The sequence below is a fragment of the Lichtheimia ornata genome, assembly GCF_029851405.1.
Source record: "Lichtheimia ornata isolate CBS 291.66 chromosome Unknown scaffold00029, whole genome shotgun sequence".
In the NCBI taxonomy this organism is placed as follows: Eukaryota; Fungi; Mucoromycota; class Mucoromycetes; order Mucorales; family Lichtheimiaceae; genus Lichtheimia; species Lichtheimia ornata.
This window is the reverse complement of record NW_026695349.1, coordinates 232,862-250,892: the sequence shown is the minus strand read 5'-3', so window position 1 is coordinate 250,892 and position 18,031 is coordinate 232,862. Positions and strand designations below refer to the sequence as shown.

The 18,031-nt window shown below is 43.2% G+C and overlaps 7 protein-coding genes across 7 annotated transcripts; 3 read left to right on the top strand and 4 right to left on the bottom strand.

Moving 5' to 3' along the window:
- Positions 1-249: 249 nt before the first annotated feature.
- On the top strand, positions 250-1,030 carry O0I10_006577 (uncharacterized protein; the record flags this gene model as incomplete). The annotated part of the gene is made up of 3 exons (XM_058486604.1): positions 250-306; positions 462-728; positions 800-1,030. The coding sequence occupies 3 exons, from the start codon at positions 250-252 to the stop codon at positions 1,028-1,030; spliced, it is 555 nt and encodes a 184-aa protein (XP_058342675.1).
- Positions 1,031-1,841: 811 nt separating this feature from the next.
- Positions 1,842-2,690, bottom strand: O0I10_006576 (Ras-like protein 1; the record flags this gene model as incomplete). The annotated part of the gene is made up of 4 exons (XM_058486603.1): positions 1,842-2,253; positions 2,320-2,401; positions 2,506-2,580; positions 2,642-2,690. 4 exons carry the CDS (start codon positions 2,688-2,690, stop codon positions 1,842-1,844), a joined length of 618 nt encoding a protein of 205 aa, XP_058342674.1.
- Positions 2,691-3,221: 531 nt separating this feature from the next.
- Positions 3,222-4,757, bottom strand: O0I10_006575 (acyl-CoA thioesterase II; the record flags this gene model as incomplete). The annotated part of the gene is made up of 8 exons (XM_058486602.1): positions 3,222-3,426; positions 3,489-3,688; positions 3,756-3,839; positions 3,904-3,988; positions 4,044-4,087; positions 4,165-4,356; positions 4,452-4,511; positions 4,572-4,757. The coding sequence occupies 8 exons, from the start codon at positions 4,755-4,757 to the stop codon at positions 3,222-3,224; spliced, it is 1,056 nt and encodes a 351-aa protein (XP_058342673.1).
- A 394-nt stretch (positions 4,758-5,151) lies between these two features.
- On the top strand, positions 5,152-6,315 carry O0I10_006574 (transaldolase; the record flags this gene model as incomplete). Its single annotated transcript, XM_058486601.1, has 4 exons — positions 5,152-5,215; positions 5,279-5,402; positions 5,476-5,716; positions 5,779-6,315. 4 exons carry the CDS (start codon positions 5,152-5,154, stop codon positions 6,313-6,315), a joined length of 966 nt encoding a protein of 321 aa, XP_058342672.1.
- A 1,380-nt stretch (positions 6,316-7,695) lies between these two features.
- On the top strand, positions 7,696-8,975 carry O0I10_006573 (uncharacterized protein; the record flags this gene model as incomplete). Its single annotated transcript, XM_058486600.1, has 4 exons — positions 7,696-7,901; positions 7,970-8,122; positions 8,192-8,541; positions 8,599-8,975. 4 exons carry the CDS (start codon positions 7,696-7,698, stop codon positions 8,973-8,975), a joined length of 1,086 nt encoding a protein of 361 aa, XP_058342671.1.
- Positions 8,976-9,122: 147 nt separating this feature from the next.
- Positions 9,123-10,930, bottom strand: O0I10_006572 (uncharacterized protein; the record flags this gene model as incomplete). Its single annotated transcript, XM_058486599.1, has 2 exons — positions 9,123-9,896; positions 9,968-10,930. The coding sequence occupies 2 exons, from the start codon at positions 10,928-10,930 to the stop codon at positions 9,123-9,125; spliced, it is 1,737 nt and encodes a 578-aa protein (XP_058342670.1).
- A 447-nt stretch (positions 10,931-11,377) lies between these two features.
- On the bottom strand, positions 11,378-12,001 carry O0I10_006571 (uncharacterized protein; the record flags this gene model as incomplete). Its single annotated transcript, XM_058486598.1, has 3 exons — positions 11,378-11,734; positions 11,832-11,929; positions 11,986-12,001. The coding sequence occupies 3 exons, from the start codon at positions 11,999-12,001 to the stop codon at positions 11,378-11,380; spliced, it is 471 nt and encodes a 156-aa protein (XP_058342669.1).
- Positions 12,002-18,031: the final 6,030 nt, after the last annotated feature.

Below are 18,031 nucleotides of genomic sequence, written 5' to 3'. Positions count from 1 at the left end.
TTATCTGTCAATGATGATGTTGATAATGATGGATCGCGTTCAACCCCTTAACTTACATATCGCTTCGTCATACTACTCGTGCCAATTTCTCTTTTCGTACCTTGTCCACCATGTCTTCTCCCTCTCCACCCAAAATCATTTCTTTTCCTCTTTTCCCCTTCTTTTTCTTCCTCTATTTTCTTTTTCGGCTATTCCTCCTGTATCACATTCAAGCAACGAAGCTCTATTATCATCATCACCTCTAGTAAAATGCGAGAATACAAGCTAGTTGTCCTCGGTTCTGGCGGTGTAGGCAAATCAGCTTTGGTAAGAACACACATCTATACATCATCATTCTCCATCATACAAAAGGTACTCAATGATGTATTGAATGCGTGCATGTTGTATATCGATCATCATCAAAATGCGTATATAAACCACCCACGTGTGCGCGTTGCATATACATCGAATACATCTACTAGACTGTGCAATTTGTTCAATCCATCTTTGTTGAAAAATATGATCCCACCATTGAAGATTCTTATCGCAAACAAGTCGAGGTTGATGGCACGCAATGCATCTTGGAAATTCTCGACACCGCTGGCACCGAACAATTCACCGCTATGCGCGACCTTTATATGAAAAGCGGGCAAGGTTTCCTTTTGGTCTATTCCATCACAAGCATGGTCACACTCAACGATCTGGAACCATTACGAGAACAAATTTTACGTGTCAAGGATTCGAATAGCGTATGGATCAATCATCATAGGGACCCAAACATGTAACCTCTCTCAGACTAATCTTCGTTTCTACTACTTAGGTGCCTATGGTCCTTGTAGGCAACAAGTGTGATTTGGAACAAGAGCGTATGGTGCCAAGGGAACAAGGCATGATGCTATCACAACAATGGGGCAGCAAGCCATTCTATGAGACCTCCGCCCTGGCAAGGATTAATGTCGATGAAATTTTCTTTGATCTTGTTAGACAAATCAATCACCAGAACCCCACAAAGGAAAAACAAAAAAAGAGATTGAAATGCATTGTGCTGTAAAAGAACCAAGGAAGGAATATACTATGCTATCTCTTTCGCCCTTTCTATCTCTAATACCATTTAGCTGACAACTATTATCACCATCATCACCATACTCTAATACGTTCAATGACATTATCTTAAGATTTCAAACAAACCATACTCTTGGGTCATTTCCTGCAATCCACGCTCACATGACATAAATTGTACCTTGTCTCCGAGATTTAAATATGATTGTTTTCAGTCACCGAATACATTTATCATCTGGTTGTCGCTTAAGCAAGTGATTGATTTGCCATGCCATCAACCATCTCGGCTAATCAAGACGTTCGAGCATTGTTGCGTTAATGATTAGGCATTGATGATACACTGTTTGGAGGCAGCTGGACATAAAAAGGTCACTCGCTATGTAGTGTTGCTGTCGCTCTAACGCGAGAATATATGTTGTACCACCATCTCCCTTGCTGACTATTCATTTCGGAATCGTGTTGTTTAAATTATATATGTATTGCATTGGTTCATTCTACTTTGTAATGGGTGTTTGAAATATATATGTGTGCGTGTATGCGAGAAAACCACAGCACATCAAGATGGATATGGAGAAGAAAGGGAGGAGAATGGAATGAAGAAAAAGGAGAGTGCGTAGGAATAGGAATGGAAAGAGAAACAAAGGAGGTGGTTGGTGGTGGTGGTAATGTTTTGGATGAGTGAATGTGTGAGTGGATGAGGGGATATTAAATAGCGAGAGAGAAAGAGAGATGCGCACGCACATATACACTACTAACTACTACTACTACTACACACGGGGGATTATAACATGGTTTCTTGTTTTTTACATAAGGATGCAGCATTTATCCGAGTTAGCGTCGGTAGGATCGTGCATGCCCATGTTGTGCATTCCACCACCGCCACCGCCCGACGACTCCTGTTCCTTGTTGAATCGACGAATTTCTCGTACCACCTGATAAAACGCATCATCCACAGCTATACGTTGTTTGGCAGATGTCTCGAGGAATTGACAACCAAATTGCCGAGCCAAATCACGACCTTCTTGACTTGATACTTGTCGTTCCTGCTCCAAATCACACTTGTTGGCTACCAACACCATAGGGAAAGAATCACGGTCCTTGACTCGACTGATTTGTTGATGGAATGTGCTGATTTCCTCAAAAGATAAACGGGATGTGCTTGCATACACCAACAAGAAGCCTTCACCATTACGCATATACTGCTCACGCATTGCACTATCATTGTCGATCCCCCATGTCAATAGATGCCATCAATGACATATAGAAACGCATCCAAATTACCTATACTCTTCTTGGCCAGCCGTATCCAATACATCCAACAGTGCCGTTTCACCATCAATCACACATTGCTTTCGGTAGGAATCTAAAGGATATCGAAAATCAGGAACCGAGAAATCTTGTTGTATCCTCCACAAACATAAACACACTACTACTCGGATAAACAAGCAGTAACAGGCCTTCACCTACCTTCGATAGTGGGGTCGTACTCATCAACGAATTGGGACTGGATGAATTGGATGGTCAGAGCGGATTTACCGACACCTACAAGACACAACTTGGGGATGAGGATGAAGGGTGTCTTCGAATGCATATGCTAACGTACCGCCTCCTCCTACAATGACGAGCTTGTATTCACGCAAAGGTTTTGACATAGTAACGACAAGAGGAATAAGAGGAAAGCAAGCGAGGAAAAGAAAGAAGAAAAGGAAGCCCGCAAGGCGGGTAAAGGACTTACAATGAAAAAGAGAACAAGGTGTGGCTTATTCGGGGCATTTTACACCTCGAGGTGAATAGCCAATATATGGCATTTTCTGAACTTTAGGATAGAAGATGAGAGTGAATACGATAGCATAGGATAGTGGGGGCACACAAAAAGGCATAGCCACGTGCAGCGGTGTGAAATGAAATGATGGTGGCAAATGGAGACTCACATAGCACACAAAAAGTCAGCATGTCAAGTCCGCCCGATGATGCGTTTGCTTATCATCCCCATGCACAGTAGTAGTGAATATAGAATACAATGGAATAAAGGTTCATAGTCATGTTAAAGGAGAGAAAAGTTTGGATGATAGTAATACATAGTAGTAAAGGAAGGAATCTATCGTTTGCTATTGTGATAAAAGCGTCTAAAAAGAGTGATATGGTTTGCGTCTAGTCTGTGCACCACCTTAATTGCCCCGCAACTACAATTTGGATGGTGATGACGATGATGATGCATTGGCTTCATCGGCAGCAGCCTTTTGTCGTCTTGCTTGCTCTCCTTTTGTCAATCGAATGATACCTTCTTGAGAACACGTTGCCACCAACACACCTTGTTGGTTATAGATTCGTCCAAAGGATGTACCACGACCATCGTTGGTTCGAGGACTATCAAATGCATGGTACAACCTATAACATTCATGATTGAATAAGGCTATAAAAGAAAACATGAATCAAGATAGCGAGCTTACCATTCATCAGCACGCGTCGGTACGTGGAACCACATTGAATGATCCAAGCTTGCCATCATACCAATACCCCTTCTGCCAATCATCCCATTTGCTCTTACGGCAGACATCAAAATACCACTATCCGAAGCATATGCAATGGCACATGCATGTAGCTTGGGATCATGATCGGGCAATCTTTCACGAGTCTTGAACCATTGGCCCTATCGTATCATCGTTAGAGCCATGGTAACCATGCCAACGTGTAGCCATGCCAACGACTTTAATTACCTGGTCTTCAAGTGGCTTCATGTAGCCAGTAAGAAGTTCCTCAGAATTTCCATTGTGGATATCCCTGTATTCAACCGGTGTAACCTGATCGGCATGTTGGTACATCTCCCATGTGGCAATCCAAACAAAAAAGGATGTTTCAGCTTACTGTGTCCATAAAATTCTTGTAGCGTTGACGATAATGCTCTGGTACCCGTGGATCATTAGCAAGCACCTTTAGCCGATCAATGTTGCTTCATACAAGGGGTTAGTGATATCTATAATCATGCATCATTGTATACAACTTACTCTGTGAGCTCTTCAGGCTGAGGGATATTGGTTGGCATGGTATCCTAAGAAAGGAAAGTGAAAAGTTTAGGCGGCGTTTGGGGGCGGGACCTTAAAAAATATGTCAAACACGCTAACGTACCTGATGGCACAAGCTGGCATTTGATCCATCAGCATACTTGGTGAAGCTGCACATGCATGTAAGCACCGTTTTTCCTTTTTGCGAAGCAGTAACAACGCGAGTGACAAAAGATCGACCATCACGTATCCTTTGTACTTGGTATATAACGGGGATATCGGCATTACCCGGTAGCAAAAAGTAGTTGTGCAAGGACTGTTATATTTTGCACGTGGGTGATGCACATAGCATGTGGACATGTCAGATAATCTTCATTGTCTTTTTTTGGGGGGGAAAAGCAAAAGGCTTACATGAACATGAAAATCGTCAGACACCGTATTCCATCCAGCACGCAATGCTTGAGCTACCATCTATAATAATATCAGTGACATCCATTTGTGAAAGGAAGGAATGTATTATCGCCAATGTACCTGGCCACCAAATGCACCTCTGGAACCAGCAGGGTGCCACAATTCGATGCTTTGATATAGATCCACGTCGATCTCTTCCACATTGAGAGCTCGCATTATTTTCGCAGCGTCATTTTCGGTAGTATTGCCATTGTTATGATGTTGCTTATCAGCAGCAGAAGGAGGAATATTGGAGTTGGATATCATTTTCACAATCGAATGAGTTGATTACTTTTGAACGTTGATAATAAAAGATTAACCACACAAAGTGAAAGCGGGGAGGAGGAGAAAAAAACGACGACAATGTTTTGTGGAAGAGAAGGAAAAGGAACACACAGACACAGACAATCACACACACCCCACGTATTCATTCGAATATACCGTTTCTGCTTCTTTGTGGCTGTCGAGACCCAATCATTGGCACCCGCTCGATATTCCGATGACTAAAGCAAAGAACATCCCGCAATAACTATTTTGGCGATCTCAGCCAATCATCCTTTGCTAGGCAATGATTGGCTGGGTTACCTTTTAAAGCTCAGTATCATGCAGCGTCAACTGTTTCATTGTTTCTTTTTCCCTCGCTTCTCATTCTTCAACGGCAATGTCAGTTCTCGATCAAATCAAGCAGTACACTACCATTGTTGCCGATTCTGGTGACTTTGAGAGTAAGTTTTTCTTGGGTCATTGTTCGTCATTACGCTTGTCACTTACACGAAACCTTTGTTCAGCTATTGCACAATACAAACCCCAAGATGCAACTACCAACCCATCTTTGATCCTGGCAGCTTCTCAAAAGTCTCAGTATGCTCCATTGATTGAGGCAGCTATTGAGTATGGCAAGAGTAAGGGAGGGTAAGTGATCCTTATTTGTTTGTTGGGCGTGTGAGTTATCCCCAACAAAAGGGTATTCATCATTGTTCTATAGATCTAAGGAGGAGCAAGCTGAATGGGCCATGGATCGGTTGTTGGTCAATTTCGGCAAGGAGATTCTCAAGATTGTACCCGGCCGTGTATCAACCGAAGTGGATGCTCGTTTGTCATTTGATACGGATGCTACTATTGCCAAGGCTCTTCGCTTGATCAAGATGTATGAAGATGATGGTATCAAGAAAGATCGCATCCTTATCAAGATTGCTTCCACTTGGGAGGGTATCCATGCTGCATCGGTAAGTACTTTTCGGTATTCGATGCATGGAAAGTGACACTGAGAAATGAATTATGCATTTAGGTATTGGAAAAGCAACATGGCATCCATTGCAACTTGACATTGTTGTTTGGTTTCCCACAAGCAGTCGCATGTGCCGAAGCAGGTGTCACTTTGATCTCTCCATTTGTGGGCCGTATTATGGATTGGTACAAAAAGTCTACTGGTAAATCTTCCTATGAACCAGCCGAGGATCCAGGTGTGCTATCAGTGACCAAGATTTACAACTATTACAAGCAATACGGCTACAACACCATTGTCATGGGTGCTTCCTTCCGAAACACCGGGGAGATTGAGGAGCTGGCTGGATGCGACTTTTTGACCATTTCCCCTGCATTATTGGGAGAGTTGAACCAGGACACCAAAAAGATCAGCCAAAAGCTATCACCTGAAAAGGCAAAGGCACAAAGCATCCCCAAGGTATCCTTCTTCAACAATGAAAAGGCTTTCCGTTGGGAAATGAATGAAGACGCTATGGCTACTGAAAAGCTCTCGGAAGGCATCCGTAACTTTGCAAAGGACGGTGTCAAATTGGAAACCATGCTCAAGGAAAAGTTGTAAATAGCTCTCTCTCTCTACCCCCAACTACCCCAACCCCCTTTTCCAACTATCAATGGTCAATGCATAGCTAAATACAAAAAACAAACATTTCACTTTCGTACTTTGTGGATTGGGATGGATAGTCCATGGATATGATATAGTGGGGGTTTATGCAATTCTAGCGTCGAACACCATAAGGAGACAGCCACCAACGTTATGATGTAAGGTTTACGATGGAACCATTAGGGTCATTTATCTGATGGATCACGTGGTCATGTGGCGTGTTTCAACATGACTGAGACCAGCCACTTTGGGGAGGCACTGAAAAAACCCTGGGAAACCGGAAAATAGCATAGAGCAAAGATACAAAGGATACTCTCATCCTCAATGACGATCGCTTGTAATAGCCATACATAGGTTTGCTTTGAGAACCAAAGTGTGACAATCAACAATAATAGGAAGATCATTTATGCACACACATGGCAGCATGTCCAAGTATCGATGCCACTCATCACCATACATAGTATACCTTTTCTAATCAATTTGGATCAAAATGGACCTTGTTGAGTGTATGAAGCTTTGTGAGAGGATTGTCAAATCATCGATTTTTGGATTATTTTACTCGCTTGTCAATACTGAGATTAGCATTACGACTACATGGTAGGTTGCCAAGAAGGCTCTTGGCGCCACTATGATTGCCACTGCGGGCTACACCGAGAGGAGGCCGTGGCTCGGGAGCATGGCGTGGATTATTATCGTCACGAGGGCAGGCTGAATACATGGCTATGGCGTTCCAGAGTAGAAGCAAGGTCCATATATCCACTAGGTGGGAAATGATAAATCCTTTTCATGGATAAAACTGACATGGGATACGTGGCGGTAATAGGATTTAACCAAAGCGTAACATTGAAAAGTTGCCCATCAAGCGAAATGGGTTTAATGACCTGTGCCACATGTATGTTGATTATACAAGTTTTCATTAGGGTGCATATGAACAAGTATCAGCAGCCTACTACAACAAGGCATTTTATAGCAATGATCGGCGCTATATGTGTAAAAGGACAAAACCGTGGCTTATCACCAAAAGTACATGTCTCTTGGATATTCGTATGATGACAACTTCTATCAAACGGCGTCATGGGAGATACATCAAGGTGATCGTGTTGTCTGATAGTAGTGATATGATGGACATTAGTTGTTGTAAAATGCATCGGATCAAGATAAAAAGATGTGGGGTTCGGGCCGTGGCGCGGCTGTGTAGCTGAAATAATTCAAAGGTCTAGGTTTGGTTCGCTCTTTGTACTTCCTCTTTTCCCTCTTCCACTTAAGTGCCGTGTACAAATCACGTCTTGCCACCATCAATCAGCAGCACCTTCAACATTGACCCATCTCGATTCTTGTATGGACGCTCAGCAATACATGCTAGAGCAGCACTCGCAACAGCAGCATCAGAGCTCTTCATTGACGCCTGTAGTGGGTAGCAACAGCAACAGCAGTAGTAGCACGACCACAGCTGGCAGCTCGAGTGTTGTTCCACAACCCACAGATTCACAACATGCGACACCTAAACCTGCACATACGAATACATTTGTCCATAAGCTATACAAGTAAGCGACACTCTCGAGAACAATGCATATACATAAAAAGGGGGCAGACACTGAGAGTTGTTATTAAGCATGGTTGTCGACAATCAATACCAGCATCTTATAGCATGGACGTATACTGGATCATCCTTTGTCGTATGCAACATTATGGAGTTCTCTCGTGATGTCTTGCCCAAGCACTTTAAACACAACAACTTTTCAAGCTTTGTACGGCAACTCAACATGTAAGCTTTGTACATTGTTTCACTATGTGAAACCAGGATTGGGATCTAAGATGCGATGATGATTTTCAGGTACGGCTTCCACAAGGTGAACAAATCGCCACGGGGTCATCGTACACTTGCCGAGAATCAAATCTGGGAGTTTTCACATCCACGCTTTTTACGTGATCGACCTGATTTATTGGATGAGATCAAACGAAAGACGATCGACAATGACACAACAAAGAACCGTGACAATCGAGATCTTCACAGCCATATGACAGTGATGCAGGTCAATCACTCAGAAATGATGCAACGTATCAACCATCTATCAGAAAACTTCAATCAACTTGTCAAGGAATTACAAGAAACGAGGAAAAAGCAGGAGTCCCAGGAGGAATTGCTAAAGAACATGCTAAATGTCATTACGCAACAACATGGGGGTAGGCAATGTTATATAATATTGGTTGCCATGGATACCTGTTAACAACATCACCTAGGCACATTACCACCCGAATTGAAAGCTGATCAGGAATATGAAGATCGAGGAGGATCATCCACACCTTCAATATTAATCACTTCACCCGACATGTTTCCTCCAACAACGACGCATCATTACACACGTGGTGGCCTTACAGTACAAACGCATGATCTTCCAGCGCAACACTTATCATCCTTAAGTCCATTTGGAATGGTATCCGATGATGATAGTAGTTCATTGTATTCACCACATTCACCTCATACACCCACTTCTCAACAACAACAACATTCACTTAATGTGGATGCACCACGACCGAATACTCCCAGTGATCAATTTGCTGCTACTTTTGCTATCAATCCACTTGATTCTCTCTCTCACCACCACCAACCTCGATAATACCATCCCCCCACCCTCACCTCACTCACAAACACGCGCGATCCACTATTTTCATGTAGAACATTATCTTTAATCATCACACAATTGTCCAATCCATTGTCACACACATTTTTTTACAATAACAAACTTGACAAATACTCGAGTGCATTAAGGTTGTTGATGAATGAGACGAGGAATGTGAATGTCGTTTGAATAAAATCCATTGCCGACACCGCCACTGAGAGAGATTTCAGCAAACTTGGCAACGCTAACAACGGAAGGATCACAGCTGGTCACTGCTAAACCGACATAGACATCCCTTGCAAATACCAAATCCGTTACATTGGCTACGAGTTGCCACTCTGCTTGTGAATCATCATCTGGATTTGATGGTGGTGATGATGATGATGATGATTGTGCAATCCAACTTGAACCATGGCGAACAAGCCTGAAACGATAAGGTGGAGATGCTCGAAGTTTCTTGACAAGGCGGGTCTCATTGAAATTGGATGAACGTGCTTGGAAAAAGATGCCGCTAGCAGGTGAGACACCAAATAATACATGTGGAGCACCCAAAGCAAGATGTTCACGGATCATGATCCCAGCTTTGGCGCAAGAGCTGAAGGCGGAATGGGATTCCACAGTGGCTTCAATAGCACCATTGCCTGAAAGAGATTGGTATACGAAACGAAACGCATCTTGATGACCACCAATATCCACACCCGAACCCCATAATGTAAATGTATGTGGTGAATCAAAGGAGACGGATCCAGGAAGACCCACACGTTCATCTTGGCCAATATCCATGGTTTGCCAATCGTGTGGTAAGCTTGGATTGGATGGTGGTGGTGGCAAGGGTCGAGGTGGTGTAGCCAAACGTGCTTCTAACAAGGGTGCAAGTCGACGAGCGACACGATCATGTCCTGCGTCATTGAGATGTGTCTAAAGCAGTAGATGAAATGATATCATTAGTAGATGTCATGTTATTGATAATAATAAATATGGATACTTACGGTATCGACAAAGGCGGTTGCACCGTATTGCACCCAACCTGTGGTATCAATGTAAAAGATATTTTGGTCTCCTTGGTCGTTCAAGTGATAGACTGCATCTTGTGATTGACGCACGAGATCACCCAATGGCTCTGAGAGGATAAGAATGGATGTGTCTGGCAAATGTGACCTGATGCGCTTCAAAAAGTTGACGAGCGTATCTGCATAATCATCACTGATGCGGTCGTTACGTCCTAACAAGATCACAATGGCTGTTGGTGCGTATGAAAAATTCCACCAGGCTTTGCTGTCATGCGGACTCCAATCAAAATAGCGTGTTTCCATGCCAAGATCTCGTCCCGTATAATTCTCAAGGCGTGCTCGATTGTATGCAATTTGAGCATGTTCAGCACTCACCATCGATGACACCAACCATGGGAAACTTGTAAAGAGAGATTGTGATGTGCCCACGCCAAGGGATAACTCGTGTCCAACAAACTCGACAAGTAAAGGTGATTGCTTATCGGGTGGATGTGTCTTGTTGCTTCGTCCTTGGCTGCTTATCACCAAGGATTCGAGATGAATGGATGCATTGGCAGATGCTGCTACCAAAAGCTCATGGTCTTGTTGTTCATCATCATCATCATCTTGATTCGATGCTGGCGGTGGCGTGATATCCAATTCAATGGGTAATTGTCCTTGATACGCTGCTTGTAATTGCCGTACAGCACCATAATCCACCTGCACAAAGACACTCGTTGGTCGGTTCAAACGCAACTTGATGCGACTACCACCCTCCACTGTCGTCTTAAAATAAGCTCCCGGCCAACCGCTTTGAATCTCATTGATCGTTCGGTGCCATCGTCCATAGTATTTGATGCTCGCATCGTCAAATGGAATCAGCGTGTCGGTGTCTCCAGCGACAACCGCCGCCAAAGAGAAGAAGAATAGGGAAAGCAGCAGTACATGTGTTAAGAGCAGCATATATCAATAAACAAGAGACTCGGGTCTCTTTGGCCAACACACGCTTCGTATATCTTGGATAGTTGTTGAAAGGGAGAAAAGTGGAAAAAGACAAAGAAAGAAAAAGAAGCCTCTTGGCTGTTTCAAGCACAAAAAAGTAAGGCACACAATACCACACACAACAACAACACACATCACACACACACACTCTCTCGCACACTTAGCGGAGTCTCATTAGACGGATGACAAGATGATGATGATGCTGATGGCGGTAATGTGAGTGGAAAAAAAAACCAAATTCTTTACTTGTATTTACAAATCAGGATATAAGGATACATTGAAAGTTAGAGCAAAAGGTGGTGGTCGTGGTTGTGTAGTATATGGGTTGGATGTTCGCATGATGTAAATGTGTGTTGATGATGGTGGTCGTGTGATATCATCATCAACAACAACAACACCAGCACGCTGTTAGGCTTGCACTTGAGAAAATGACGAATGTTGGTGATGATGGTGATGATGATGATGATCCATCAAATTAACTGTTGGGGTAGTCGATGTGTATTTGGGTTGTTGCTGTTGTTGTTGTTGTTGCATTGAAGGCAAGGGAGTCAAAAGAGCTTCTTCATCAGTGAGTTCCTCATCCATCATCATGGTAGTAGTAGTAGTAGAAGGTGCAGGTTGTAACCAAAGAGCATCCGATCGTGGAGGAGGTCTATAATCAGGTGTCGCGTATGTAATGGAGGGCAGCGGTGCCTTCTGTTGTTGTGGAGCCGATGTCGCCATATCAACTGATCGCTGATGCTGACAGCTCAAACGTTTGACGCCCTGGTTGCAAATAATATGGGGGTGGTGAATAAGGCTGCACATTTTATTTCTGCACAAGATGTATGCAATAGCCGTATTTGTTTTCTTTTTTTCTTACCTCGTAAGCAATCATGTTGTTGTCGTCGTCGTCTTCTTCACAAATTCTTCTTTTGGTTGCACGAGGCATGGACCACTTGGTGGCTGCGGCATCATTGGCTAAAGGGCGGAGGAATGAGTAAAATCACAGCAGGCAGAAAGAATGATACACCTACTTGTTTGGAAAGCCATGGTGTTGAGAGAGTGGGTGAATGAAAGAAAGAAAAGGGAGGGAAGAAGGAGTGAGAATCGGCCAAGCTTTATATAGACAGACGCCGTCAATTTCAATATAAAGGTGACGAGTGGTATTGGAGAGACAAGAGCGTGGTGCGTGCGAGAGAGAGAGAGAGTGCACCAGTGTGAAAGGAGCGCAACATCGCACGAGAGAGGGGGGTAAAGCAGCAGTCATCCAAAAATCTCGCAGTTGTTGTGAGTGTCGGGATCCCACCCGATTGTATGTATTATACAAAGTGTGCGTGTGGGTGTCCCACGGCCCCCATCTAAGGCTATCATTTGGCACCACTGGTTGAATAGAAATTGGGGGTCTATCACTTTTCATGTCCCGCAATAGCTCAGGTAGCTTAGTACAATACATGCTGTTATCTCTCAATGGACTCCACAAAGGGATTTTGACATGCAACATCATGGAAGGATTTGGTCTTTCGTTGATGGGATACAATGAAAAAACGCCATTTTACTTGTTCGAAATCGACTCTTTTGTATGCATATCATTCCATCCATTATGAACGGAACAATGAAACATGATAATGATCTCTATGAAAACGCTGTGCGGAACATTGAATTGATTTCCACTTCAATGCAGCATTCGCTACACTCGTTCCTTGCTCCCCCTTTCTCATTTGCTTTCACTTCACCATTTGCATTCCTTCTTCGCATTGCCAATCAACGTGTTGACCTCAAGTGCAACTGCAACATTCAACCGTCATAACGAGTCAACAGAATGGGCGCGATTATGGTTGTCATTTCGTTTAGAGACAAGGACAAGGTCATGGCTACAAACATCTCCTTCAAAACTCCCAGAAGCCCAAACGCAATAGCACACATGTGAATTTGACATACACCAGCGTCAACATATCCTTACATCCATCATATTGTACATCGTCAACTTGAAACATGGAAGGAGACAGATATGGGCTATTGTAAGCAACAGCGTCGTCATAAGGATCGGTTTCCATGGTTGCAACGTTCAGCAAGCGAATGATGTGCTACATCTCGCAAGGCAGAAGAAGGTTTGTAAACCAATATCTAGGTGGAAGGCATTTGTATTCTAATACATTGTTTACCTATCCAAGATGTTACAGAGCAAAGGCAATAGCAAACAACACCATCCTTGGAATTCCATATCAGTGCATGTGTCGCCACAGCAACAACATCACTCCTTGAGTACAACGCGACGTTTACCCTAATGACAAGGACAAGGATCTCGCACCAATTAGCGTGTTTGATGGATTTGATCAGGCATGGTTCAGTGTTTTCAACAAGACGAGCAAGCTGCCCATCCTGCTTCTTATCAACATTGCTGAGAAAAGGTTTCGCACGGGATAACTTTGTTAGTCTACAGCAGCATTCTATCTCTTTATATGTGGGATTGCATCGCTATTCAAATGGCAGCCGTTGTTAGGCATAGTGATTTCATAATGGATGACGATGGTTGAACGTATCTATAGAAGAGAATAAACACGACGTTGTTGGTTCCAAAACCAGATGATGGAAAGAAAGAGTGAATGGAATCTAATGCCTTAAATTCAAGATACTGATATGATATGATCAATGCGCAATGGGTTGGGTATGGCTCATCACCCAGAGGAATGTACATCAAAAGGGCAAAGGTTGTTGTGTTGAGAGGTCAAAGAACATACTAAGCAACCTGCACCTGGATTGCGGAACATAAAAACGAGGTTGTTACCCCCACCATCTTCTTGCCATTCAAACGCAAAACACTGTGGCAAAAACCAAATGCGTTTACAAGCCGATATCAGAAATGAATGATTGGATCCTTTATTTCCCATCAGATGATTGCACAACTTTGTTCATCAAATTCTTTGTTCAGAGTGCCTTAGCAGCATACCACTGAACAAGCAGGCTGTCCTCTGCCATTCCTACTTTGTTGCTACTCCTATAATCGGAGAGCAGCAGCTCGTGGATCTTGGACTTAATAGACGCCCACCATGATGGTGGCAATCAAATCACCCACTTTAGCCGGGTGCTAAAATGACGATCATAAACTAAACTTACCTCGTTGTTTTTTCCCACCTTGTTTTGCCTCACCCTTCTACAGTCAGGAAAGTAAAACGTTATGCTGATCCACACACAACATCCACCCATCTTGGGAATTAAGGTGGTGGTTGGCGTAATCCACAGGGCACTTTCTTTCTCTCTTTTGCTCGCCTCTTTGGATGATGACGACAACAAACCTTGCAGCTTGTAAATGAGATCTTCAACATGCATGTTTTTAATAAGTGCGTTTAATATAGGAGAGGGCTTGCTTCATTATGAACGATACAAGCGGCTTCGTCATTTGCAATAAAGTCGTCAAGTGAGCAATGGTGATGCTTGGACCACCGTTTATCATTCACCAACAGGCATCATATCATGCTTTTGATAAAATTTCATCCACTAAAAAGGGTGATCTCCCCTTTCAACCACAATCCACCACTCGTCAGGTTACACCATCTCTTGCAAGAGCTTCCACTAAACAGCATGAATCCATAACTGGTTTTCTCATGGCTACACCATTGAAGGCATATGGATACAGCTTCAGGTCCACATTTATGGTATGGATGACGACTGCTGCTTGACAAGATGGTAAAGATTAAAAGCCTTCAACGTCAATAGGCTTTTTGTGTATTAGCCTTGACCATAAAAGGCGAAGAAGAAAGTCGTTGACAAAAAAGTCAAAAGGTTGGAAGGTATCAATACACAGGGTTCAGCTCATTTGAATGAGTGGTTGTGTACATGGGACGATCCTAACGAATAACAACCGCCAGGTTCTCTTACTATATGCATCGCTGTGACCGAGCCGCATCACCTGCCCTTGTTGACCAACTCCAAGAATATACGTAATACAACCGCATGATATGATAACAGTGGATATATGAACCATCGGCAAGAATTACGCGTGTACGCCTTCCTTGAAACCATCATTTAGCAAAACGAAACATAATCAAATATGATCATGATGCAGCGTCCTCTATAGCCTACCACATTTAACTTAAGCCAAGACCCTTATTATGGTAGCTGACCTACAACTGGGACATAGCTCATGCGTGTGTGGGCTCAACAAGTGGCTAAAGCACCTCAAGTGGCTCCGCGTTACACTCGTCCTCACAATACAGAATACACGCTTTGCATGAATAGTGGTACCAGCAGGTTAAAAGGTACGTCTATGGGCTTAAAAGTAGATGGCAATGGGGGGAAGTGCCAAGTAGTTTCAGCTACACAGAGCACACGTTCCCCGATACTGCGAGAAGCACAACATCGGCCGTCATCTCCCCGTCGTTTTGTTTTGACAATAAAGGTACAATCGCTGACTCATACAACGGAGAAAAACAATCAATGACAAACGAAAGATGCAATATTATCCCGAAAGCGTATGCATCATAGTGGGTACTATGGATGCCTTTTTCTGATTTGCAATGCGTAATCATATTGTGGGGTAGGATAATAGCCTTTGGCATGGATCAATCAAGCAATGCGTATTAGTAAATAAAGTTGAACATCCATATTCGTTCTTTGCCATTGTTGTATGTAGTGTGGTTAATGATAAGAGATGCCAATAGCAAAAAAGTGAGTCATCGGCATGAAAAATCACCATGAGTGTTTCGTTTTTGCGCAACCTGGATAATCAAAAGGAAGGACAAGGTACAATGCAGTGATCGAGATATGGGCATTGGGGGTACCATAAGGGAGAATAAGAGTGATCCAGGATCGCGAATCTTACTTTGTCCCTTTTAGCTGCGCGGAATTGTTTACCGCGGCATGCTGGTACATACGCTCCTTCATGGGGGAAATTGCTTACTTTCATATCACCCCCATCCGATCACCTTCTTCTCGTCATCTATCTTGTCACACGCTATCTAGCAGCATTACAACCAACAAATCCTTTTCTCGGGGAAAAGAAGAGCATAGTATCACCAATGTTGGCAGATGAATGTATATTTTTAACACACATACAGCATATATCTAACGGCCCTTCATCACGCACTCCGCATTATATACTCTCTAGGCGCGTGTTTCTTGGTTTGGTTGATAGTATACATGCTACATGCTGCAACCATCAATCAAGTTGCATCAAAAGCTTGGACCATGGGTAAGCCACACAACAACAACAAACAGGATTTGTTGCACCTCTTTGTATCTCCCAAAAAGTCGGTGCAAGTGATCTCGTGTGTTTGTTGCAAACCATTTTTCAGGGCAGCTCTTTGTGTGTGCGTGTGTTCAGGTCCCGGTTCTCTTTAAAGGGCGTGGGTGATGTCAAGGTGGAAATGAACGTTAGTGCACAGGCAATAAAGTAATCGGGATTAACCCCTGTGCTGCTGAGCAAATAACATTACTACTAGCACATCAAGACGAAGGATAATGTTGCATATCCTTGTGGGGTTGATAATTGCAACAACGACACTATACGCAAATCACGATGGCTTTTCATTCGGCTTTGATCCTCAACCAGAATTATACCACCTTGCTTGAATGCGACTTGTGTCGACTACCATCTTCGATTACAAATAAACGAAAAGAGAAGTGCATGCACTCTTTAAGCTTGTGCAACAGTGTCACCAGCTGGCTTGAAAAGGATGAATGAACGCGTTGGTGGGTCATCAGAACGAGCACATTGGACTGTTGGGGTCATGATGACCTCCGCTTCTTGTATTTGAGTGATGGCAAAGGACTCTATGCTTTTACCTCAGGGTTCATGCATACGACGTTTTGTATTCCTATTTCTGTAAGGGTGTTCCTTTAATTATGGTGGTCTCGTTTAAGGTAATCACGAATGCAATACAAGCAAAAAGAAGAGCAATGAGGGAAATACCAAAGGGGTAAGTAGCAGATGATACACCAAGGATTATTACGAAAGAGGAGGTATGCTGATCTGCAAGCACTCGGTCCTATATAGTACCGATCCCGCTGCTGTTGCATTTTTGTTTTGCATAATGATTGTCCATTTACCCTTCGCTACCATTATCGTCATCACATTGACAAAGTCAAAATTCCCGTTGCGATGAGAGGACACGATCTTGCTATTTCTGTTTCACGATGGCTGTTGGATGAGAATGAATTTTGCATCACACAGTGCATTCAGCGGATGATTGATTGACAACATTGAATCACACCGCTTCTGAACAAGGTATGCTAACCCATATTGTGATATCCAATTAGAACATCGCTATACAATTGCGAATCATCGTAGGAGCCACAAAACTTTTGTTATGCGGCTGCAGTGGCTCATCTTGATTCAAATGTACTACACCTTGGCGACCCTCGATAACAACCCCCATTTGTGTACATACATCACCTAAGCATGGTGAAGATAGCTTCTCCTGATATCGTGCCAACTTTTCTAGTACATAGAGATTGGGATTGTTCTCCTCATTAGCCGCGACCCCTTTGGCAAAGTTTATTGCATAATCAGGTAAATTGATGTTTGGATGCAGAATGGCATCATTTGCAAAAGGATTTCGCCCCGACAATATGCAATACAAAGAGGCTTATGGTCGTGCAGGATCGCCTAGCATGATTAAAGGCGGGCAATTATTGTATTGCGATGTTGCTGTGTAGCGATCACAACTAAAAAAAAGCGCACCGGTTCATGAATTAGATCATTAGACAACGGTAAACGAAGGAAGCGAAAAGTTTATTTGATGGTGCTGGGCGCATTCGTTATTTTTAGATGTGATGTTTGTGTGTGTACGAGTGTGAATATGTCTCCCAGTGTGAAGGATGTGTGAGGTTCAAGCAAATGAATGACGTTTGAGGGACACGATGCATCACATGGATAAAGACAGCACGTCTGTGTAACGCCTAAGTGCTTCAGCTTTGAGCTAAAAATATCCTCTCCTCTTTCACGCACTGTGTATCCTGTCTCTCGCTTCCAAAAAACCCCCCAACAGCAATCGTTGTTGCCCCCCAATTCAACCCGAGTCATCTGTTCACAACCGAGACATATAAAATGGGTCCTTCTTGTAAACCTTCTCGTTGCTTCAG